Below are 24,551 nucleotides of genomic sequence, written 5' to 3' on the forward strand. Positions count from 1 at the left end.
GGGGTCCTGGGATGTCACACTGGGCCCTGGAATCAAGGCGGGGTCCCCAGGATGTCACAATAGGCTCTGGAGACAAAGAGAGGTCCCCTGAATGTCACAACGGGCCCTGGGGCCAAGCGGGGTCCCCACGGTGTCACAATGGACCCTGGGGACAAGGGGGGTCCCACCCTGTCACAATGGGACCTGGGGACAAAGGGGGTCCCCATGGTGTCACAATGGGCTCTGTGGACAAGGAGGGCCCCCAGGATGTTCACAATGGCCCTGGGGACAATGGGAGGTCCTGGGATGTCACAATGGGCCCTGGGGACAAACGGGGTCCCCAGGATGTCACAAGGGGCCCTGGGGACAAAGAGGGGTCCCCTGAATGTCACAATGGGCTCTGGTGACAAGGGGGATCCCCAGGATGTCACAATGGGCCCTGCAGACAACTGGGAGTCCTTGGACATCACAATGGACCCTGGAGACAAAGGGCGTCCTCAGGATGTCACAATGGGCCCTGGGGAGAAAGGGGGCTCCCCTGGATGTCACAATGGGCTCTGCGGACAAGAGGGGGTCCTGGGATGTCACACTGGGCCCTGGGGAAAAGAGGGGTCCCCTCAATGTCACAATGGGCCTTGGGGACAAAGTGGGGTCCTGGGCTGTCACAATGGGCCCCAATGACAAGGGGCGTCCTCATGGTGCCACAATGAGCCCTGGGGACAAAGGGGGTCCCCAGGCTACTCACAAGGGGCCCTGGGGACAATGGGGGGTCCTGAGATGTCACAATGGGCCCTGGGCACAAAGGGGGTGTCCACCCTGTCACAACGGGCCCTGGGGACAAACGGGGGCCCCAGGATGTCACAATGGGCCCTGGGGAGAAAGGAGGGTCCCCTGAATTTCACAATCGGGTCCTGAGGACTAGGGGGGTCCTGGGATGTCACCATGGACCCTAAGGACAAAGGGAGTCCCCAGGATGAAACAATAGGCCCTGGGGACAAGGGGGTCCCAAGGATGTCACAATGGGCCCTGGGGAAAAATGGGGGTCTCCATGGTGTCACAATGGGCACTGGGGACAATGGGGGGTCCTGGGATGTCACAATGGGACCTGGGGACAAGGGGGGTTCTCCACGGTGTCACAATGGGCTCTGGGGACAAAGAGGTTCCCCAGGATGTCACAATGAGCCCTGGGGACAAGGGGGGTACCCACGGTGTCACAATGGTCCCTGGGGACAAGGAGGTCCCCAGGATCTCAAAATGGGCCCTGGGGACAAAGGGGGGTCCCCATGGTGTCACAATGGGCCCAAGTGACAAGGTGGGTCTCCACGGTGTCACAATGGGCCTTGGGTACAAAGTGGGGTCCTGGGATGTCACACTGGGCCACTGTGACAAAATGGGGTCCCATGGTGCCACAATGGGCCCTGGGGACAAAGGGGGTGCCCAGGATGTCACAATGGACCCTGGGGACAATGGGGGGTCCTCGGATGTCACAATGGGCCCTGGGGACAACGGGGGTCCCTACTGTGTCACAATGTGCCCTGAGAACAAGGGGGGGTCCCCATGGTATCACAATGGGTCCCCAGTGACAAGGGGGTTCCCCAGGATGTCACAATGGGCCCTGGGGACAAGGGGGGTCCCCACCCTGTCACACTGGGGCCTGGGGACAAAGGAGGTCACCCAGGATGTCACAATGGGCCCCACTAACAAGGTTGGTCCCCACGGTGTCACAATGGGCCATGGGGACAACGGGGAGTTCTGGGACGTCACAATGGGTCCTGGGGACAAGAGGGCGTCCCCACAGTGTCACAATGGGCCCTGGGGACAATGGGGGTCCCCACGGTGTCAGAACGAGCCCTGGGGACAAAGTGGAATTCTGGAGTGTCACAATGGGCCCCAGTGACAAAGGCAGTCCCCATGGTGCCACAATGGGCCCTGGGGACAAAGGGGGTCCCTAGGATGTCATAATGGGTCCTGAGGAAAAGGGGGGGTCCCCATGGTGTCACAATGGGTCCTGGGGACAATGGGGGGTTCTGGGATGTCACAATGGGCCCTGGGGACAAAGGGGGTCCCCACCCTTTCATAATAGGCCCTGGGTAAAAAGGTGGGTCCCCACTCTGTCACAATGGGCCCTGGGGACAAAGTGGGGTCCTAGGATGTTACAATGGGCGCCAGTGACAAAGGGGGTCCCCATGGTGCCACAATGGGCCCTGGGGTCAAAGGGGGGTCCTGGGATGTGACAATGGGCACTGGGAACAAAGTGGGAATCCCCATGGTGTCACAATGGGCCCTAGGGACAATGGGGGTGGCCAGGATGTCACAATGGGCCCTGGGGACAAGGGGGGGTGCCCATGGTGTCACAATGGGCCCTGGGGACAATAGGGGATCCTGGGATTGTACAATGGGCCCTGGGGACAAGGGGGGTCCCCATCCTGTCACAATGGGCCCTGGGGACAAAGGGGATCCCCAGGATATCACAATGGACCCTGGGGGCAAGGGGGTGCCCAGGATGTCACAGTGGGCCCTGGCGACAAGGGGGATCCTGGGATGTCACAATGGGCCCTGGGGACAACGGGGAGTCCCCACAGTGTCACAATGGTCCCTGGGGACAATGGAGGGTCCTGGGACGTCAGAATGGGCCCCGGGGGACAAGGGGGTACCCACGGTGTCACAACGGGCCCTGGGGCAAAGGGGTCCCCAGGATGATCACAATGGGTCCTGGAGACAAAGGGGGTCCCCACCCTGTCACAATGGGCCCTCCAAATCCTGGCCCCTTTAGCCCTGCAGTTCAAACCCTGTACCCCAAATCCTGCAACCAGCCCTTGTAGCCCTAAATCCTTGACCTCCACATCCCGAATCTCCAAACGCAGCAACCCCAAAACCCTACACCCCCAATCCCTGCACCCCCAAATCATTGTCCTTCAGATCCCACACCCAAAGCTCGTACACCCCAAGATCTTGCACCCCCACACACTGCACCCCAAATCCTGCACCCCCAAATCCTCCAGCCCCATGTCCCAAACCCCCAAACCCTGCGCCCTCAAGTCTTGCACCCCCAAACCATTCTGCCCCAAATCCTGCAACCCCAAACCCCACACCTCCTGCACCCCAAAATTCGACACCTCCAAATTCTAAACCCTTAAACCCTGCATCCCCCAAATCCTTCCCCCCAAAACAGTGCCCCCCAAACCCTGCACCCCAGATCCTGCAGCCCCTAACTCTGCACCCCAAACGCTGCACCCTCAGATCCAGCGTCCCCAACCCTGCACCCCAAATCCTTTACCGCAAAATTCCCCAAACCTGCAAACCCAAATCCTGCACCCCCAGTTCCTGAACATGCGAACCCTGCACCCCCAAACCTTCAGCCCAAAGCCCTGCACCCCCAAATCCTGCCGTACACAACCCTTCCCCCCAAACCTCTTCAACCCAAGATACTGAAACCCTAAGCCCTGCCCCCCCAAACCTACATCCCCAAATCCTGCACCCCCAGGTCCTGAACACCCAAAATCTGCACCCCCAAATCCCTGAACTCCAAAAACCTGAACCCTCAATTCTGCGGCCCCAAGACCTGCACCCCCAAACCCTGCACCACTAAACCCTGCACCCCCAAACCCTGTACCCCAAATCCTGACCCCCACAAGTTGCACCCTAAAAACCTGCACCCCAAATCCTGTCCTACCCAACCCTTCACCCCAAACCCCTTCACCCCAAGATCCTGCTGACCTAAACCCTGCACCCCGAAATCATCCCTCCCAGCCCTGCCCCCCAAACCCTGTCCCCCTAAAGCCTGACCCCTAAACCCTGCTCCCCAAAACCCTGCTACCCCCAATCTTGCACCCCCCAACTCTGCACCCCCAGATCCTGCTGCTCCAAACCCTGCACCCCCAAATCCTCCAGCCCCACGTCCCGATCTCCCAAACCCTGCACCCCAGAACCCTGCACCCCACAACCCCTTCACCCCCAAATCCTGCACCCCCAGCCCTACCCAATAAAATTTCCACCCCCAAATCCTGCCCTACCAAGCCCCCCACCCCAAACCCCTGCACCCCAAGATCCTGCACCCTAAACCCTGCACCTCCATATTCTCCTTCCCCAAACCCTGCACCCCAAAACACTGCACTCCAAACCACTGCACCCCTAAACCCTGAACCCCCAAATCCTGCACCACCTAATCCTCCAAACCCCTAACACAACCCCCTAACCCCTTGTCCCCAGGGCCCATTGTGGCACCATGGTGACCCCCTTTGTTCCCAGGGCCTATTGTGATGTCCCCAGAACCCCTTTGTCCCCAGGGCCCATTGTGACATCCTCGGGACACCTCTTTGTCCCCAGGGCCCATTGTGACACCGTGGAGACCCCTCTTGTCCCCAGGGCCCATTGTGACATTCAGGCGACCCCCTTTGTCACTGGTGCACATTGTGACAATCCAGGACCCCCCTTTGTCCCCAGGACCCATTCTGACACCGTGGGGACCCCGCTTGTCCCCACGGTCCATTGTGACATTCAGGGGACCACTCTTTATCCCATGGGCCCATTGTGACGTCCCAGGACCCCCTTTGTCCCCAGGACTTATTGTGACATCCTGGGGACCCCCCTTTGTCCCCAGGGCCCATTGGGACACCGTGGGGACCCCCTTTGTCCCCAGGGACCATCGAGGCTTCCCAGGACCCCTCGTTGCCCCCAGTGCCTCTTCTGACATCCCAGGACCCCACTTTGTCCCCAGGGCCCATTGTGACACCATGGAGACCACACCTTGTCCTCAGGGCCCATTGTGACATGCTGGGGACCCCCTTTGTCGTCAGGGCCCATTGTGACATCCTGGGGATCCCGTTTGTCCCCAGGGCCCGTTGTGGCACAATGAGGACCCCCTTTGTCACTGGAGCCCACTGTGACATCCCAGGACTCCACTTTCTCCCCAGGGCCCATTGTGGCACTGTGGGGACGCCCCTTGTCCCCAGGGCCCATTATGACATTCAGGGGACCCCTCTTTGTCCCCAGGGACCATTGTGACACTATGGGGACCCCCCCTTTTCACTGGGAACCCATTGTTACACCATGGGGACCCCGCCTTGTCCTCAGGGCCCAGTGTGACATCCTGGACACCCCCCATTGTCCCCAGAGCCCATTGTAACATCCTGGGGACCCACCCTTTTCTCCAGGGTCCATTATGACTTCACAGGACCCCCCACTGTCCCCAGGGCCCATTGGACGTCCCATGACTCCCTGTTGTCCCCAGAGTCCATTGTGACACCGTGGGACCCCCTTTGTCCCCAGGTCCCATTGTGACATCCCAGGACCCCCCATTGTCCCCAGAGCCCATTGTGACATCCTAGGGACCCCCTTTGTCCCCAGGGCCCATTTTCGCACCATGGGGACCCCCTTTGTTACTGGGTCCCATTGTGACATTCCAGGACCTTACTTTGTCCCCAGGGCCCATTTTGGCACCATGGGGGATCCCTTTGTCACTGGGGCCCATTGTGACATCCAAGGACCCCCCCTTGTCCCCAGGGCCCATTGTGACATGCTGGGGACTCCCATTGTGACACCGTGGGGACCCTCTTTGTCCCCAGGGCCTATTGTGACATCCTGGGGACCCCCCCTTGTCTCCAGTGCCCATTGTGACGTCGCAGGACCCCCCATTGTCCTTAGGGCCCATTGTGAATTCCTGGGGACCCCTCCTTTGTTCCCAGGGCCCATTGTGACATGCTGCGGACTCCCTTTGTCCCCAGGGTCAATTGTGACATCCCAGAACCCCCCCTTGTCCCCAGAGCCCATTGTGACATCCTGGGGACAACCTTTGTCACCAGAGTCCATTGTGACATCCTGGGGATGCCCTTTGTCCCCAAGGCCCATTGTGACATCCTGGGGACCCCCCTTTGTCCCTAAGGCCCATTGTGACTTTCAGGGGAACCACCTTTGTCCCCAGGGCCCATTGTGACATTCTTGGGACCCCGTTTGTCCCCAGGGCCCATTGTGACATCCCAAGACCCCACTTTGTCCCCAGGGCCTATTGTGACATCCTGGGGACCCCCCTTTGTCTCCAGGGCCCATTGTGGCATCCTGGGGACCCCCTCTGTCCCCAGGGTCCATTGTGACATCCCAGGATCCCAACTTGTCCCCAGGGCCCATTGTGACACCGTCGGGACCCCCATTTGTCCCCAGGGCCCATTGTGACATTCAGGGGACCCCTCTTTGTCCCCAGGGCTCATTGTGACATCCCAGGACCGCCCGTTGTCCCCAGGGCCCATTGTGACTTCCCAGGGCCCATTGTGACATCCTGGGGACCCCCTTTGTCCCTCTCGAGGGTTAAGATTCCTAACCCCAACTCCTAACCCCAACTCCTAACCCAGACCATAACGCTAATCCTAATCCTAAACCTAAGCCTAATTCCTAACCCTAAACCCAATCCTAACCCAATCCCTTAACCCTAACCCAAATCCTTAACTCTAAGCCAAACCCAAACCCTTAACCCTAACCCAAACTCCTAACTCTAAGCCTAAGCCCAACCCAGACGCCTAAGCCCAACCCAGACGCCTAAGCCCAACCCAGACGCCTAAGCCCAACCCAGACGCCTAAGCCCAACCCAGACGCCTAAGCCCAACCCAGACGCCTAAGCCCAACCCAGACGCCTAAGCCCAACCCAGACGCCTAAGCCCAACCCAGACGCCTAAGCCCAACCCAGACGCCTAAGCCCAACCCAGACGCCTAAGCCCAACCCAGACGCCTAAGCCCAACCCAGACGCCTAAGCCCAACCCAGACGCCTAAGCCCAACCCAGACGCCTAAGCCCAACCCAGACGCCTAAGCCCAACCCAGACGCCTAAGCCCAACCCAGACGCCTAAGCCCAACCCAGACGCCTAAGCCCAACCCAGACGCCTAAGCCCAACCCAGACGCCTAAGCCCAACCCAGACGCCTAAGCCCAACCCAGACGCCTAAGCCCAACCCAGACGCCTAAGCCCAACCCAGACGCCTAAGCCCAACCCAGACGCCTAAGCCCAACCCAGACGCCTAAGCCCAACCCAGACGCCTAAGCCCAACCCAGACGCCTAAGCCCAACCCAGACGCCTAAGCCCAACCCAGACGCCTAAGCCCAACCCAGACGCCTAAGCCCAACCCAGACGCCTAAGCCCAACCCAGACGCCTAAGCCCAACCCAGACGCCTAAGCCCAACCCAGACGCCTAAGCCCAACCCAGACGCCTAAGCCCAACCCAGACGCCTAAGCCCAACCCAGACGCCTAAGCCCAACCCAGACGCCTAAGCCCAACCCAGACGCCTAAGCCCAACCCAGACGCCTAAGCCCAACCCAGACGCCTAAGCCCAACCCAGACGCCTAAGCCCAACCCAGACGCCTAAGCCCAACCCAGACGCCTAAGCCAAACTCCTAGCCTTAAGACTAACCCTAAATCCTAACTCAAACTCCTAACCCTAAGTCTAAGCCTAAACCAAACTCCTAAGCTTAAGACTAAGCCTAACCCAAACTCCTAAGCCTAACCCTAACCCAAACTCCAAAACCTAAGCCTAACCCTAACCCAAACTCCTAACCCTATGCCAACCTTAACCATATTCCTACCCCTTCCCCCTAAACCTGAAGTCTTACTGCTTACACAAACACTATTCCCTAACCCCTAACCTTAATCCTTACTCCTAACATTAACCCTAATACTAACCCTTATCACTAACCACATCCCTACCCATAAGCCCTAAACCTAATCCTAATCAAACCCTAATAATAACCCTAACCCTACCCCTAACACCTATCCCTTCATCTAAACTTCTAATATTAGTCCAATCACTTACTGTAATCCTAAAGCAAGGCTAAATCGAAGACCAACCTCTACCCCTAACTCCAACTCTAAACCTAATGCTTAGCCCTCTTACTCTAATCAGAAATCTATGCCTAAACCTAAAACCAAACTCTATCCCTCACCCAAAACCCCTCACCTTAACTCTAACCCTAATCCTAATCAAACCCTGACCCTACCACTAACTCTAACCCAAACGTAACCCTAACCCCAGCCCTACTTCCTCAAACCAACCCCTAACCCCAACCACTTCCACTGACACTACTCTCTATCCCTAACACTAATCAAATCCTAACCCTAACACATGAACACCTAACCTAAACCCAAATGCAAACACATACCCGAACCTAAAATCCTAACTCTCAGACTAATCCCTAGCTCCTAAGTCTAGCACTAACCATAATTCCTAACCCTAAAGCCTAACTCTAACACATAACCCTAATCCCAAACATCACCTAACTGAAACACATACTCCTAACCCTAACAGTAATTCTAACCCTAACTCTGACCCTTGCCCTACGTTTAACCCTATTTCTAACCTTCGATCTAACCCTCCCCCTTAAACATAAATCAAACCCGTAACCCCAAAGTCTAACCCCACTCCCTAATTCCTAAGCCTAACCCTAACTGTAACTCCTAACACTTACCTTTACCCTAAATCGAACCCTATACCTTAACCCTACTACTTAACCCTAACTTAAACCTCATAGAACCCAATCACAAACTTCTAATCCTAACCCTTAACGCTATGCTCTAACCTCTTGCCCAAAGTTTAATCCTAACTCTAACACTAAGTCTAACCCAAAACCTGACCCATAACCCTCACTCAAAACCCTAACCATGCTCCCTAAGCCTATCCCAAACTCTAACCCTAACTCTATCCCCTAACCCAAAACCTTACCTAACACTAACCCTCAACCTTAACTAAAACCTAACCCTTACCTAAATGCTAAACCTAAACCTAATCCTAACCCTAACTCTAAATCTAACCCTAACTTAACCCTTAAACTAAGCCCTAATTTTTACCCTAACTCTAACCTTTACTGTAAATCCTAACCCTAAGACAGCTGGGAGCCAAAAGGCTGAGCTGAGGACGCAGCTGAAGGTCGGCTTTTCAGGATTTGCCTGATGCAGTGCAGATGAGGACAGCCTGCAGAACAGGAAAAGAGGCTGACATGATCTGAAGGCCAGGTCAGGAGCCCCTCTCTTCCTCCACACTCCACAGTGCACAAGCACAGCACTCAATTGCTACCATCTTAGCCAACCCAAGAGAACAGGAGAGGTGGCTGCTGAAATCACTCCCTCCCCCGGGCCACCTGCCATGCAGTTGTCTCGTGGAGTACTGGCCTTGCTGCCAGTCAGGAGCCTGAGAGCGACCGGCACCACTAACCTCGACTTGCCAAAAGGCCCAGGAGTTGGGCTGGGTGCTGTCCATGGGGAAGGTGTGCTTGGCAAATTGGGAATGAGGTGGTGTGCAATGGTCGCTTCTGCTCGCCTTCCACAGGATGCTGCGCTGCAGCTATTGACATGAAAAAAAAAACAACAAACTTGGTGATCTAAAGAAAAGAGGTTTCCATGAGCCAAGAGAAGAAAATAAGAAGGAGAGCCCAGAGAAAAAGGAAGGGTAAAGACACAGCAGGGGAGAGGAAAGTGGGGGTGGTCAACAAATCAGAAGTGTTTTCTGTTAGAAGCAGAAAGGAAAAAAGGAAGGAGGGAAATGTAAACAACAGAAACCCCAGCGCACTGTCCTGAGCCCTGGCTGCACAGCGGCGCCCAGAGGGCCGGTCCCAGCCACTGCCTGGAGGCTGCAGAGTCTCCTCCTCCCATCACCCCAGGGGACAGGATACCCAGAGAAGATTGGCGAGGCCACCCCGCTCCAGGGACTGGCACCCCCGCCCCTCTGTCCTGAGCAAGAAGACAGGAGGCGTTCCTCCAGCCTTAATCCGGGATGGGAACAACAGCAGGGACCTGGCCCTGCACCCCAAACCAGAGCAATTGCTGCAGCCCTGGGGCTGAGGGGCTCTCCCTGTCTGCCTCCAGCTGAGCAAGACACCCAGCATCTGGTCTACACTGTCCCCAACACAATCTCCAGATCCCAAGACACAAGGCACCTATTGAAGACCCCAGGCAGAAGCTCAGACTCACTTTTTGGCACAAAACACCAGCTTCTTGGCTGGTAGTGGTGACATGGTGCTCTGGCCCTGAACAGCCTTCAGGACTCACCTGGCCTGTCACTGGGGAAGACACGGGTCTGTTGGTCACAGCTTTTTTCACCTGATCAGAGGCGCTGGCCCCAAGAGATAAAACAGAGCATGAGCACAGGGCCCCAGACTGCACCAAAGCCCTGAGCCTGCCCCCAGCCAGGCCCTGGCCAGCACGCCATGAGGGACGGCTGCACTGTCCCCCACAGCGCGGAGCCTCACTGGAGGAGTCGTGGCTCATGCTCAGGCAACGGGCTCTGCTTTGCCAGACAGAGGCAGCACAACAACAGCAGCTGCTTCCCTCTTGCCCACACCCTGCCTGACACTGGCAGTTAAGCAGCCTTGAGAGCAGGAACGGTGCAGCTGCAGGAACATCCCCTGTGAGAGCAGAGCTCGCCCCACCCAGACCCTGCCCCAGTACCTGATCTCCAGCACCAGGTCCAGGAAAGGGTCAGAGGTCTCCCAGATGCTCCTGCACACTGAGAACTTCACTGCAAAAGCAAGAGCAGTAAGCACACCCTGGCACAACACCTGCACCCAACACCACCCCAGCACAGCACAGGCAGCTGCCGTGTTCCCCCTCTCCAGCTTTGGGCTCTGGGATGTCGGCACCAGGATTCACAGCGTGCAATTCCACTGCGTGCTGGGACAGCAAGTGTTGCTCCGTAACTGCCAACGTGGGTTCTTCAGCTGGTGGCAAAGAGCTGGGGCCCACAGCCAACAGCATTTTCCATCACCACAACACACCCCACAACCCACAGGAACATCCAGACTGACCAGCTGCAGCTCTGGAGAAGTTACACACACTCAGCAGTTTTCCCAAAAGGTTTTTGCTCCAAGGTTCTCAGGGAAACCGCTGCCCTGGGACTCACAGGCCCAGGACCTGGCAGCCAGCGCTCACCACGGGAGCACAGGGATCTGCCAAAGATCTGGTGAACCAGCACGGTGGTCTGGTGATCCAACCTGGAGACAGCAGCACCAGAGCTCACACCGCCCCTCTGCAATGGCCACCTCCGTGAGCCACCGCAGGATCCAAACCCATCCCAGTGGCAGCTCCTCTCTCCTTCCAGTCAGGAGCATCTTGCCAACATTTATCCAGCACTTGCAGTGGCCACTAAGCAGGCCTGGAGCTGTCAGGAGAAAGGACTCCCTGGAGCTCACCCAGCTCTAAACTCAGCCCCAACCTGCTGCTGCCTCGGCAGCCGGCACTGCGAGCGGCGCAGAGATGGAGCAGTTGGCAAAGAGCTTTGCAAGGCAGAGCCCTCTGGGGCACAGCACTGAGCTGGACCCACTTCCCCTCTGCGTGACCGAGCGTCAGCCAAGAAAGCAGCAAGCTAAATTTCACAGGAACGGAAAATTAACATGGAAACGCTCATCTGTTCCCAGGTCGTACCTGTGGGATCGCCCCGAGGCTCACGGACACACTCAGGTGAAGCAGTCAAGGAGCCGCTGCCTACAGGGACGGCTGGAATCGAGCAGAAAGGAAAAGCGTTTCCATTTCACGTTGTGAAATGACCTGCAGCGCCTGGACGGGGGTCAGGCAACAACACGGGACCCAGACGCATGCTGAAATTGCCAAAGCTGCAGAGGGGCTGCAGACCCCTTGTCTGGGACCTGGCAGCTTCCAAACTACTGTGTCCAGGCCACATGCAACACCCCTCAAGGACCAGATGGACCAACACGGGGCCTCTCAGGGCCTTCTGACCAGGAGACCTCTCACACACACAAAAGGAAACCCACACTAACGTGGGAGCATGGAGCACCAGGGCAAAAAATGATCATCCATGTTTCTCCTAAATCAGAGCCTGCTGGCTACTGCAAGGCTCAACTATTGCAAGAAAACGTTCACAAATAATAAACCAAATACTAACAAACGCAAAAGGCCAGTAACCAATGAACACTGAACACTTACCCCTGCGATTCCCCTCAGGCTCAGGAACAGGATTACACCAAGAGGCTTGATCAGCATGGACTGCAGGAACCAAACAGGGAGTCAAACACGGGTGGGAGCTTCCACGGCACGTTGTGATCTCCTGCTTCCTCAGTCACCTGCTGTGATGGGAGAGGGTGAGATAATGACACGAGACACATACAGAGGTGTGTGTTCCCACAGCTAGAAACAGAGCACGGGTGACCTTTTTGCTGAGACCTAGCAGGTTTTCAGGCAAATTGAACATTCATGACTTGTCTGTGTAATACCACCAAGGCACAAAAAGCTTTTGGAAAGCCTCTGAGAGGATCTTGGGTACAATCACACATGAATAACCTATTAAAACACGAGTGTTTATTCGCTCAAGCAGACAGACAGTGACAACTCACCTCTGGGACAGCCCAAGGCTCCTAACCAGGACCCAGCTGAGAAGCTCGATCAACTCTGCCAAGGCCATGTCCTGGAGTCAAGCACAGATCAGAGAGGTTTCCAGGCTCACCGAGCAACACTCCTGCATTCCAGGTAAAAGAGGACATAGACAAGAGAGAAAAAACAAAACACAACACAACATATTTAGGACAACAGTGCCCATATCTTGCAGAAAAATAGCCGTATTTGGGGAAAAAACTGGCAAAATGACAAAATATTCCAAATATTTGGGGGCTAAATTGGTCAACACAGGCAAAACAATCTGAGTATTTGGGCAAAAAGTGGCCCAAAGAGGCAAAAACATCCACACTTGGGTGCAAAGCTGTCGGCAAACATGAAAACATCCCATATTTGGGATCACAGTGCCCATATCAGGGGAAAAAATGGGCAAAAGCACCTGAGTATATCGGGTCAAGAGAGGCAGAAAAAACCAAAGCACCACTAGATTTGAGCAAATCTGGCCAAAAAGGGGTATAACATCCCCAGATTCAGGGTGAAACTGGACCAAAGAGTCGAAGTATGCCCAGATTTGGGTAAAAAAATGGCCAAAAATGGCCCAAACACCCCCAGATTTGGGTATAAACAAAACTGGAAAACCAAAGAACTCCCAGATATAGGCAGAAACGATCCCAAAGGGCACAAATGTGCCCAGGTTTAGCTCTAAAGTGGCCCAAAGTGCCAAAGCAATCCCAGCTTTGATTTGAAACGGGCCCAAAGGCTCAAAGCGCGCCCTGGGATGGGGCCGTGTGGCACGAGGCTGGGGGGCAGGGAGGGCCCCACAGGGACTCAGTGCTGGTTTCTGCCCTGTGCCAGCACTCCCAGCCCCTGCTTGCCCAGAACCTGCCCCTGAAGCAGCCGCAGCCCCTCTCCCCTCCCTGCGGGTGTCTGCCCCCTGCCCACACCCTGGTGCTGCCTGGCTCGCCCTGCCCGGCCCAGCCCGGCTGCTCTCCCGGCCCCAGCCCCAGCCCTGGCCCCACTGCTGCCCTGCTGAGCTGCTCGGGGCTGGGTGCTGCCCCTGCTCGCCCACCTGCTCCCTGCGCTCGGCTGGAGCAGCCTGGGCGTCCCGGGCTGGCAGGGACACCAGGAGGAGGAACAGGGTGAGGACCATGGCCCCCACGCTCGCCCCATGATGCTGCTGCTGCCAAGACACAGCACAGCACGTCACCGAGGGGCTCTGACCTCACAGTCACATTGGAATCACCACATCTGCACACTGCTGCATGGCCTTGTGCTACACCAGCATGGAAGGAACAGAAGTGGAGAAGGGGGCACCTATTTTGGGAGGCAGCACTGCCTGTGGGAGTGCACAGGCTCTCACTTCTTGCTTCCCAGAAATCAATCAATCAATCAATCCCAAAAGCTACATATTAATAGTAAATTTAAATAAAAAAAGCCAACTTCAAGGGTCTTTACTTGTAGCTATATTTGTCAGGCAGCTCTCTGGGAAGAAACCAGCTTTTCCTGCTAGTTTGACCACAGCTTCAACGCCTTTAAAGCCACCACTTCTGACCTCTGCTGCTCCAACACAGCCTCACAGCCCAGCAAAATCATAGTGCAGGCAGAAAGCTTCACCATACAGAGATGGAGACAGTCAGGAATACGTTCCTCTCAAAAGCAGACACTGCAAGCCACTCTTCCTCTTGCTTACCAAATTCAGACAGCGTTAGAAAACAACAACAACAAGGAAGCGAGATTCTTCTTTTATGCACCCCATTGTATGGACCATTCAACATCAAGTCCAACCGAAGTCTGAACCTCCGAATGAGAAATGCCATCTTCAAATTTCTAGGAAAATGAAGGGCTTTGAAGTGGCAAGACCATAAAATGTTCATTAAAGCACTGCCATGCAAGTCCGCACCCCTGATCACAGACCACCTGCCCTGGTACCAAAGGCAGTGATGTTCTCAGCTGACATCTGGAAAGCAGCACAAAGTCTCATGTTCTCCAGTGCCAAGCATGTAGTTTGGAACTGAAACAGGGCAGTAAACCATCTCCAGTCAGTCTGTTTTCATTCGAGGACATCAGGACAAGCTCAGTTCACATTCACCAGGAATCACAGCAGGTCCCACCCGTCCCTGCAGACCCCAACACCGCTCCTGTGCAGGGTCCCCAGGAGCAGTAAGCACAGAACAAGAAACCTCCCTTCCAAAGAAGGCCCACAGCTGCTCTTCCAACGAGCTGCATAAGCAGCAGCTGAGAACAACCTCTGCTGTAGCTGCACCAGGCTCTGCTGTCTGCAGAAGGAGAGCAGCTCCTAAATGATCCCCAGCCCTACAGACACAGCCCAGGGCAGTGATGAGGAACCACCAGAGTGCAGGGACACCTGGCCATTCAGTTGAAGCTGCTGGGGAGAAGGACAGAGGACTAGCAAGAGACAAATCAGACAAGAGAGAAGACAGAGGAGCTGAGAGAGAAACAAACACACAGGGAAAAGGACGGAGAGATGAAGGCAAAAAGGCACAATGAGCTGGGATGAGACAGGGAGGAAGAACCAGCAGGGCTGATGAGCAGGACAGAGGGATGGGGAGGGGGGAGGAGGAGAAGCAGGAAGGGGCTGGAGAAAGACAGGGAGGGGGATGCACAGATGGAGAGACAAAAAGAAAGACAGGGAACAGAACAAAGGGAATGAGAAATAAAGCAAAGTTGGGATCCAAATGAAGAGACTGGAAAGGGGAAACATGCAACAAGGAGCTGGAGAAAGAGGAAAAGAGGGCTGAGGAGCAGGAAAGAGGAAGAGAAGACAAAGAAAAGGCAGAGCCAGCTGGACAGGGGTGATATAGTGAGAAGGGATGGCACTGGGAACAGGGATGGGAGACAGAAGGAAAACCAGGACAGAAAGACATCAAGAAGGAAGAGGAGCAGTAATCTGGACAGAAATGGAGAAAGAAGCAGCCGGGAAAGGGAAGACAGGCAGAAGACAGAAGGGGAGCAGGAGAGAGAAAGAACAATAAGGGTTGGGGGCAGGATAGAAATTGGGGAAAAAATCCTGGGGCGGGCAGCAAGATGGAGAGGGAGTAAAAAAGAAGAGGGGCAGGAACAGGTGCAGGGAGCAGGACAGAGGGATACAGTGAGAAATGATGGGGCAGGGAGCAGGACACAGCAACAGAGCAGAATGTGACAAAGAGAAACCAGGGATGATGAGAAGCACAGAGCAGCGGAGACAGAGAGGGAGATACGAGAAACCCTGCACAGAGGTGGAGACGGGTGGAGGAAACGGTGAGGAAGAAGCAGAGAGGGGCAGAGAGAGAAGAGATGAAGAGGAAGAAGGACACAGTAGGAAAGAGGAGGGAGCAGGGAGGGACGGGAGCACAAAACAGGATGAAATGACCCCAAGGGCCCAGTACTCACCACAGTTCCTGCTCTCTGCACTGCCAGGCAAGCTGTGGAGTTCAGGCCCTTCTGTCTGCCTGCCTTTCCCTCCCCTCCTATTCTGTAGCTCCAGCCGTTTGTCCATCCCGCACCTAAGAGAACACATGGGTGTCTGACAGCTCTCACAGCACGAGGCTCCCCAGACGCACCCCACACACACACACACTATACGGCCGGACAGTGATTTTCCCCACTTACACAGACCCTGCGGTGCACGTTTGTGATCTGCTCTGCTGAGGCTGCTCACAGGGACTCTTCCTCACCCAGAGGGGCAGCTGTCTCTGGTGCAGCTGCAGCAGCAGCTGTGGGGATCCCCTGCACTTCACCCTCCAGCTGCTTCCCCTTCTCCTGCTCTCTCCAGCTCCAGCCCCAGCCCCAGCTGCTCCTCTCCAGCAAGTGCCCCCTGCCCCCTCCCCCGCCCAGGAGAACAAGGCCAGAGCAGCCCACACACACCTGGGCCAGAGGCAGCAAGACATCTCCAGGGCCCCAGAGGGAGGAAAAAGGGCCCCAGGGCTGGGCCGGGCGCTGCTCGGCCTCGGGCAGCTCCACGGGCGCCATGGCAAAACTCACGCTGGCCGCCTGCACAGCAACCGCCTGCTCAGCCTGGGCTGCGCCACCATTGGTCAGGAGGGCTGTCAGTCTCCCCCCCTGAGCTGATCCTGCAGCTCATTGGCTGCCTGGGCAGTGATTCTGTCCTGGTTTGGGGCTCACCCTGCCCTGAGGTGATACTCTCTCTGATTGGCGACCTGAGGGGTTACTCCCTCCACAGTGTCCGCCTTCCCTGAGCCGCTGTTTCCTCTGATTGGCTGTCTGGGATTTCCCACTGGCTCCCCCCACCAAATGATTGGTCAGACTATTTGTCAATCATCCTGTGCTGCACTCCCACCAGGTGTGATTGGTGCAGTCAGCACAGCCCACCCCTGAGGGCTGCCCAGTTTGTCCAACTGTCGCCAACTGTCATCCAGGTCTCAAAGCTCGATTGGCTGCTTACGTTTCAATCACATGACTTGCCCCGCCTCCTCAAATGTGATTGGCTGCATTTCATCCCCTGGCTGTCCACAGACTTCCGGGCGGTTGTTGCCAGGCAGCGGCTCCACCTGAAAATGAAGCTGTGGACCCTGACCAAAGGCCGTGGGTGATGAAAGATGCGTTGGGACCCTAAACATGAGGATTTGGCCCCAAGAAGAGGCCTCTGGGCACTCAGAAGGACGGGCAGATGCTACAGATGGCGCTTTGGGCCCTGCACACGAGGGGACCCTCTTGGCTCCACCCGAGCTGGGTTTGGTGCCCGTGACCCCACGTTCCAGCTCTGCTGTGCTTTCTGACCTCATGGGCCCTCTTGTCCTGCCAAACTTCTGCTGCCAAACCCTGCTGTGGGAAACAATCCCCTTGCCAAGAGAACAGCCCCGGGCAGGATCTCTCAGCAAAGCGTATTTTATAAACGATTTGGCAAGACCAGGTGTTCTACCCAAAGACAGCACAGGGAATGGGACAAAAAGCCCCCGCTTACACATCCACCAACCCCAGCTGCACATTCCCTGCCCTGCTCCCCAGCGCTTGGCACTGCAGGGGTTACAGACTCCCCAGGGCTGGCCTCAGTTTACCTGTCTCATTCATCTAATTAACAACCCTCTCACCTTATTGATTTATTTGAAATATGGATTCCTGGCTCTTTGGTTGCCCTTCCCCCTCGATTATCTTTTTAAACACAGTGATCAGTTTGGACTGTGAGCACCTTGGTGCCACCCTCGGTGTGCACGTGGGGACAGGCACAGTGGGGCACAGAAGGTGCTAAGGAGCCATCGACTGCCCCGTTGGAGGCTCCGGATCACGGGGGATGTGCGACTGCCACAGTGGGCATTGTGACGTCACTGGTGATGTCACCAAGGGCCCCGCCCAGGCACCCCTATAAAAGCAGGGCCGTGGGTGCAGAGCGGCATCCTCTGGCAGCACAGGGCGGCGGCCACCCCACCATGGCCCGGTACCGGCGAAGCAGGAGCCGCAGCCGCAGCCGCAGCCGCCGCCACGGCCGGCGCCGCTACCGGAGCCGCTCTGGCCGCCGCTCTGGGCGGAGCCGACGCCGGCGGTACAGGAGCAGCCGCCGCCGCAGGGGGACACGGCGCCGCCGCCGCTGAGCCAACCCCAGCACTGGCGTCTGCGGAACCGGCAGAGCCTTGGCCACCGCCACCGCCACACCAGTGACCACCACGGCTCCACCAATAAACTGGAATGATGGCACGGGGCGTGCGTGTGTCTCTGGGGTCCCTGTGGCCAGCTGTGTGTCCCACGGGTGTGTGTCTGTGCTGGGGCACGTATCCCATGGCTGGCATGGCCAGGACAAGCACGTCTGCAGGATGGAGCTGCCCCAGCCTCCCTGCTCCTGTGCTGGCTCTGACTCGTGCCCATGACCCAGCCCGTCTCCACATCCCAGCAGTCTCTGTGACCCAGGCCATCTCTGTCCCAGCCTATCTCTATGTCCCAGCCCACCCCCGTGTCCCAGTCCATCTCCATGTCTCAGCAGCCTCTGCGCCCCCACCTGTCCTGGTTTTGGTAAAAAACAAGTTTCTCTTTTAGTGAATTTTGCCTGTCAGCCAAAGCCTTCATGTCAGCTGCATTTTCCTGGAGAACCAGACACATGTTTTGGCAAACCCAGCAATGGAATGGAAACTTATTGACAAGCACAGATGGACATCTCGTGAGAGGGGCAACGAGAAACCGGTGACCAACTGTGTATAACATTCCGTTCACGTGAATACTTCATATAAAAGCGGGAGATCACGAGGATCTCGTCCCTTTTTCCCTTCCCTTTTGCCTTTTTCCTTCCCTTCTGCTCATGGCCGACATCAGGAGAGGACCTTGCTGGTCGTCCCTGCGAACTGAGGCCAGTGAGAGACTGAATCCAGCTCCGGTTGGCTGCAGAGTCCAGTCCAGGACTTTGGGTGCTGGCTCTGCAGTTGCTCAGACTTACAAGATGGGTTTTGTATATTTGTATTATTTTCTCTGTTCTCATCAGTAGCATCAGTAAAACATCTTGAACTTTTCCAGCTCTCTCCCCTCTGTGCTTCTTCCCCTCCCGATCGCCTGTGCTGAGTGGGAAGGGGGGAGAGGGAGGGGCAAAAGGGGGAAGTGGGGGGCAGAGGAGGTTGACAACACATCTGCCAGGGTTTGATTGTCACCCCGCAATCTTAACCCTCGACAGGGACAAAGGGGGACCCAGGATGTCACAATGGGCCCTGGGGACAACGGGGGGTCCTGGGATGTCACAATGAGCCCCAGTGACAAAGGGGTTCACCATGGTGCCACAATGGGCCCTGGGGACAACGGGGGTCCCCATGGTACAACAATGGGCCCTGGGGACAAACGAGGTCCCAAGGATGTCACAATAGGCCCTGGGGAAAAAGAGGGGGTCCCCTGAATATCACAATGGGCTCTGGGGACAAGGGGGGTCCCCCGGATGTCACAATGGCCTCTGGGGACAAAGGGGGTCCCCAGGATGTAACAATGGGCCCTGGGCACAAACGGGATCCCCATGATGTCACAATGGGCCTTGGAGACAAGGGGTGTCCCGCCCTGTCACAATGGTGCCTGGGGACAAAGGGGTCCCCAGGATGTCACAATGGGCCCTGGGGACAAGGGGGGTCATGGGATGTCACAATGGGTCCTGGGGACAAAGGGGTCCCCATGGTGTCACAATGGGCCCTGGGGACAAAGTGGAGTCCTGGTATGCCACACTGGGCCCCAGTGACAAAGGGGGTCCCCACGGTGTCACAATGGGCCCTTGAGACAACAGGGTCCCCAGGATGTCACAATGGGCCTGGGGACAAAGGGGGCTGCCCAGGATGTCACAATGGACTCTGGGGACAAGGGTGGGTCCTGGTATGTCACAATGGCCCCTGGGGACAAAGGGGGTCCCCAAGATGTCACAATGCGCCCTGGGGAAAATGGGGGGGTCCTGGGATGTCACAATGGGCCCTGGGGACAAAGGGGGCTCCCCAGGATGTCACAATGGGCTCTGAGGACAAGAGGGGTCCCAAGGATGTCACAATTGGCACTGGAGAAAAAGGGGAGGGTCCCCACGGTGCCACGATGGGCCCTGGGGACAAGGGGGTTCCCAGGATGTCACAATGGGCCCTGGGTACAATGGGGGGTCCTGGGATGTCACAATGGGCCCTGGGGACAAAGGGAGTCCCCAGGATGTCACAATGGGCCCTGGGGACAAAGGGGGTTCCCCTGACCGTCACAATGGGCCCTGGAGACAAAGGGGGGTCCCCAGGATGTCACAATGGGCACTGGAGAAAAAGGGGGGGTCCCCACGATGTCACAATGAGCCCTGGGGACAATGGGGGATTCTGGGATGTCACAATAGGTCCTGGGGACAAAGGGGGTCCCCAGGATGTCACAATGGGTCCTGGGGACAACGGGGGTCCCCACAGTGTCAGAATGGGGCCGGGGGATAAAGGGGGACCGCAGGATGTGCATAATGGGGCCTGGGGACAATGGGGGGTCGTGGGATGTCACAATGGGCCTTGGGGAAAAAGAGGGTGTCTCCAGGATTTCACAATGGGCCCGGGGAACAATAGGGGGTCCTGGGATGTCACAATGGGACCTGGAGAAAAGGGGGGTCCCCAGGATGTCACAATAGGCCCTGGGGACAAAGAGCAGTCCCCTGAATGTCATAATGGGCCCTGAGGACAAGGAGGGTCTCCACGGTGTCACAATGGGCCCTGGGGACAAAGGGAGTCCCCAGGATATCACAATGGGCCCTGGGGACAAAGGGGGTCCCAATGGTGTCAGAATGGGCCCTGGGGACAAAGGAGGGTCCCCAGGATGTCACAATGGGCCCTGGGGACAATGGGGGGTCCTGGGATGTCACAATAGGCCCTGGGGACAAAGGGGGTCCCCATGATTTCACAATGGGCCCAGGGGACAATGGGGCATCCTGGGACGTCACAATGGGCCCTGGGGACAAAGGGGGTCCCCATGGTGTCACAATGGCCCTGGGGATAAAGGGGGACCCCAGGATGTGTATAATGGGGCCTGGGGACAATGGGGGGTCCTGGGATGTCACAATGGGCTCTGGGGACAATAGGGGGTCCTGGGACGTCACAATGGGCCCTGGAGAAAAGGGGGGGTCCTGGGATGTCACAATAGGCCCTGGGGACAAAGGGGGTCTTCAGGATGTCACAATGGGCCCGGGGGACAAAGGGGGTCCCCAGGATGTCACAATAGGCCCTGGGGAAAAAGAGGGCTCCCCAGGATATCACAATGGGCCCTGGGGACAAAGAGGGGTCCACAGGATGTGCACAATGGGCCCTGGGTACAAAGGGGGCTCCCCAGGATATCACAATGGGCTCTGGTGACATAGGGGTCCCCAAGATGTCACAACGGGTCCTGGGGACAAGGGGGTTCCCAAGGATGTCACAATGGGCACTGGAGACACAGGGGGGGTCCCCACGGTGCCACGATGGGCCCTGGGGACAAGGGGGTCCCCAGGATGTAACAATGTGCCCTTGGGACAATGGGGGCTCCTGCGGTGTCACAATGGGCCCTGGGGACAAAGGGAGGCCCCAGGATGTCACAATGGACCCTGGGGACAAAAGGGGTCCCCGGGATGTCACAATGGGCCCAGGGGACAACGAAGCATCCTGGGACGCCACATTGGGCCCGGGGAAAAAGGGGGGTCCCCAGGTTGTTCACAATGGGCCCTGGGGACAAAGGGGGTCCTGGGATGTCACAATGAACCCTAGGGACAAAGGGGGTCCCCAGGATGTCACAATGGGCCCTGGGGATAAAGGGTACTCCCCAGGATGTCACAATAGGCCCTGGGGACAAAGGGGGTCCCCAGGATGTCACAACGGGCCCTGGGTACAAGGGGGGTCCCACCCTGTCACAATGAGCACTGGGGACAAAGGGGGTCCCCAGGATATCACAATGGGCACTGGAGACAAAGGGAGGGTCTCCACGGTGCCACAATGGGCCCTGGGGACAAGAGGATCCCCACGGTTTCACAATGGGCCCTGGGGACAAGGGGGATCCCCGCCCTGTCACAATGGGCCCTGGGGCCAAAGGGATCCCCAGGATGTCACAATGGGCCCTGGGGACAAGGGGGGTCCCCAGGATGTCAGAATGGGCCCTGGGGACAACGCGGGGTCCTGGGATGTCACAATGGGCCACGGGGACAAAGGCGATCCCCATGGTGTCACAATGGGCCCTGGGGACTGCGGGGGGTACTAGGATGTCACAATGGGTCTTGGGGACAAAGCGGGTACCCAGGATGTCACAATGGGCCCTGGGGATAATGGGGGGTCCCTTGAAGGTCACAATGGGCCCATGGGACAAAGAGGGTGCCCACGGTGTCACAGTGGGCCCTGGCGACAAAGGGGGATCCCCAGGATGTCACAATGGGCCCCGGGGACAAAGTAAAATCCTGGAATGTCACAATGGTCCCCAGTGACAAAGGCGCTCCCCATGGTGCCACAATGGGCCCTGGGGACAAAGTGGGTCCCCAGGATTTCACAATGGGCACTGGGGACAAAGGGGGGTCCCAGGATGTCACAATGGGCCCTGGGGACAAGGGGGGGTTCCCATGGAGTCACAATGGGTCCTGGGGACAACGAGGCGTCCTGGGACGTCACAATGGGACTTGGGGACAAAGGGGGTCTTCCACAGTCTCACAATGGGCCCTAGAGACAAGGGGAGATCCCCAGGATGACACAATAGGCCCTGGGGACAAAGAGGAGTCCCCCTGAATGTCACAATGGGCCCTGGGGACAAGGGGGGTCCCCATGGTATCACAATAAGCCCTGGGGACAAAGTGGGGTCCTGGGATGTCACAACTGGCCCCAGTGACAAAGGGTGTCCCCATGGTGCCACAATGGGCCCTGGGGACAAAGAGGGTCCCAAGGATGTCACAATGGGCTTTGGGGACAAGGCGGGGTCCCCAGAATGTCACAATGGGGTCTTGGGACAAAGGGGGTCCCCAGGATGTCACAATGGTCCCTGGGTACAATGGGGGGTCCTGGGACGTCACAATGGGCCCTGGGGACAAAGGCGGTCCCAGGGTGTCACAATAAGCCATGGGGACAAGGGGGGTCCCCAGGATGTCACAATGGGCACTGGGGACAAAGGGGGGTCCCCACGGGGCCATGATGGGCCCTGACGACAATGGGGTCCCCAGGATGTCACAATGGGCCCATGGGACAAAGGGGGTACCCATGGTGTCACAATGGGCCCTGGGGACAACTTGGGGTCCTGGGATGTCACAATGGGCCCCGGTGACAAAGGGGGTCCCCGTGGTGCCACAATGTGCCCCTGGGACAAAGGGGGTCCCCAGAATGTCATAATGGGCACTGGGGACAAGGGGGGTCCCCAGGATGTCACAAGTGGCCCTGGGGATAAAGGGGGTCCCCATGGTGCCACAATGTGCCCCTGGGACAAAGGGGTCCCCAGGATGTCACAATAAGCCCTGGGGACAAGGGGAGTCCCCAGGATGTCAGAATGGGCCCTGGGGACAACGCGGGGTCCTGGGATGTCACAATGGGCCACGGGGACAAAGGCGATCCCCATGGTGTCACAATGGGCCCTGGGGACAAGGGGGTCCCCAGGATGTCACAATGGGCTCATGGGATAAAGGGGGTACCCACGGTGTCACTATAGGCCCTGGGAACAACGGGGGGTCCCCACGGTGCCACGATGGGTCGTGTGGACAAGGGGGTCCCCAGGATGTTCACAACGGGCCCTGAGGACAAAGGGGGTCCCCACGGTGTCACAATGGTCCCTGGGGACAACTTGGGGTCCTGGGATGTCACAATGGGCCCTGGGGACAAAGGCGGTCCCCAGGATGTCACAATAAGCCCTGGGGACAAGGGGGGTCCCCAGGATGTCACAATGGGCACTGGGGACAAAGGGGGTACCCACGGTGTCACTATAGGCCCTGGGGACAACGGGGGGTCCCCACGGTGCCACGATGGGCCCTGGGGACAAGGGGGTCCCCAGGATGTTCACAATGGGCCCTGGAGACAATGGGGTGTCCCCAGGATGTCACAATGGGCCCTGGGGACAAAGAGGGTCCCCAGGATGTCACAATCGGCCCTGGGCACAAAGGGGGGTGCACATGGTGTCAAAATGGGCCCTGGGGACAAAGGGCGTCCCCAGGATGTCACAGTGGGCCCTGGGGACAAAGTGGTCCCCATGGTATCAGAATGGGCCCTGAGGACAAAGGGGGGTCCCCAGGATGTCGCAATGGGCCTTGGGGACAATGGGGGGTCCTAGGATGTCACAATGGGCCCGAGTGACAAATGGGGTCTCCATGGTGTCACAATGGGCCCTGAAGACAAAGGGGGTCCCCTGAATGTCACAATGGGCCCGAGGACAATGGGGGTTCCTGGAACGTCACAATGGGCCCTGGGGAGAAATGGAGGTCCCCAGGATGTCACAATGGGCCCTGGGGACAAAGGGGGTGTCCATGGTGCCACAATGGGCCCGGGGGACTGGGGGGGGGGGTCCCCTCGGTGCCACGATGGGCCCTGGGGACAAGGGGGTCCCCAGGATATCACAATGGGCCCTGAGGACAAATTGGGGTTCTGGGATGTCACAATGGTCCCTGGGGACAAAGGGGGTCCCCATGGTGCCACAATGGGCCCTGGGGACAAAGAGGGGTCCCCAGAATGTCACAATGGGCCCTGGGGACATTTGGGGTCCCCAGAATGTCACAATGGGCCCTGGGAACAATAGGGGGTCCTGGGACGTCACAATGGGCCCTGGAGTAAAGGGGGGTCCCCAGGATGTCACAATAGGCCCTGGGGACAAAGAGGAGTCCCCTGAATGTCATAATGGGCCCTGAGGA

The 24,551-nt window shown here is 57.5% G+C and overlaps 1 protein-coding gene across 1 annotated transcript in view; it reads left to right on the forward strand.

Moving 5' to 3' along the window:
* The first annotated feature begins 10,981 nt into the window (after window positions 1–10,981).
* Window positions 10,982–24,551, forward strand: part of LOC139825956 (uncharacterized) — a 44,896-nt gene continuing 31,326 nt past the window's right edge. The window contains exon 1 of the mRNA XM_071800626.1: window positions 10,982–10,993. Within this exon, the coding sequence (XP_071656727.1) occupies window positions 10,982–10,993 (12 nt within the window). The remainder of the gene's footprint in view (window positions 10,994–24,551) is intronic.

This window comes from Patagioenas fasciata, chromosome 32, assembly GCF_037038585.1.
Source record: "Patagioenas fasciata isolate bPatFas1 chromosome 32, bPatFas1.hap1, whole genome shotgun sequence".
Lineage (NCBI taxonomy): Eukaryota > Metazoa > Chordata > Aves > Columbiformes > Columbidae > Patagioenas > Patagioenas fasciata.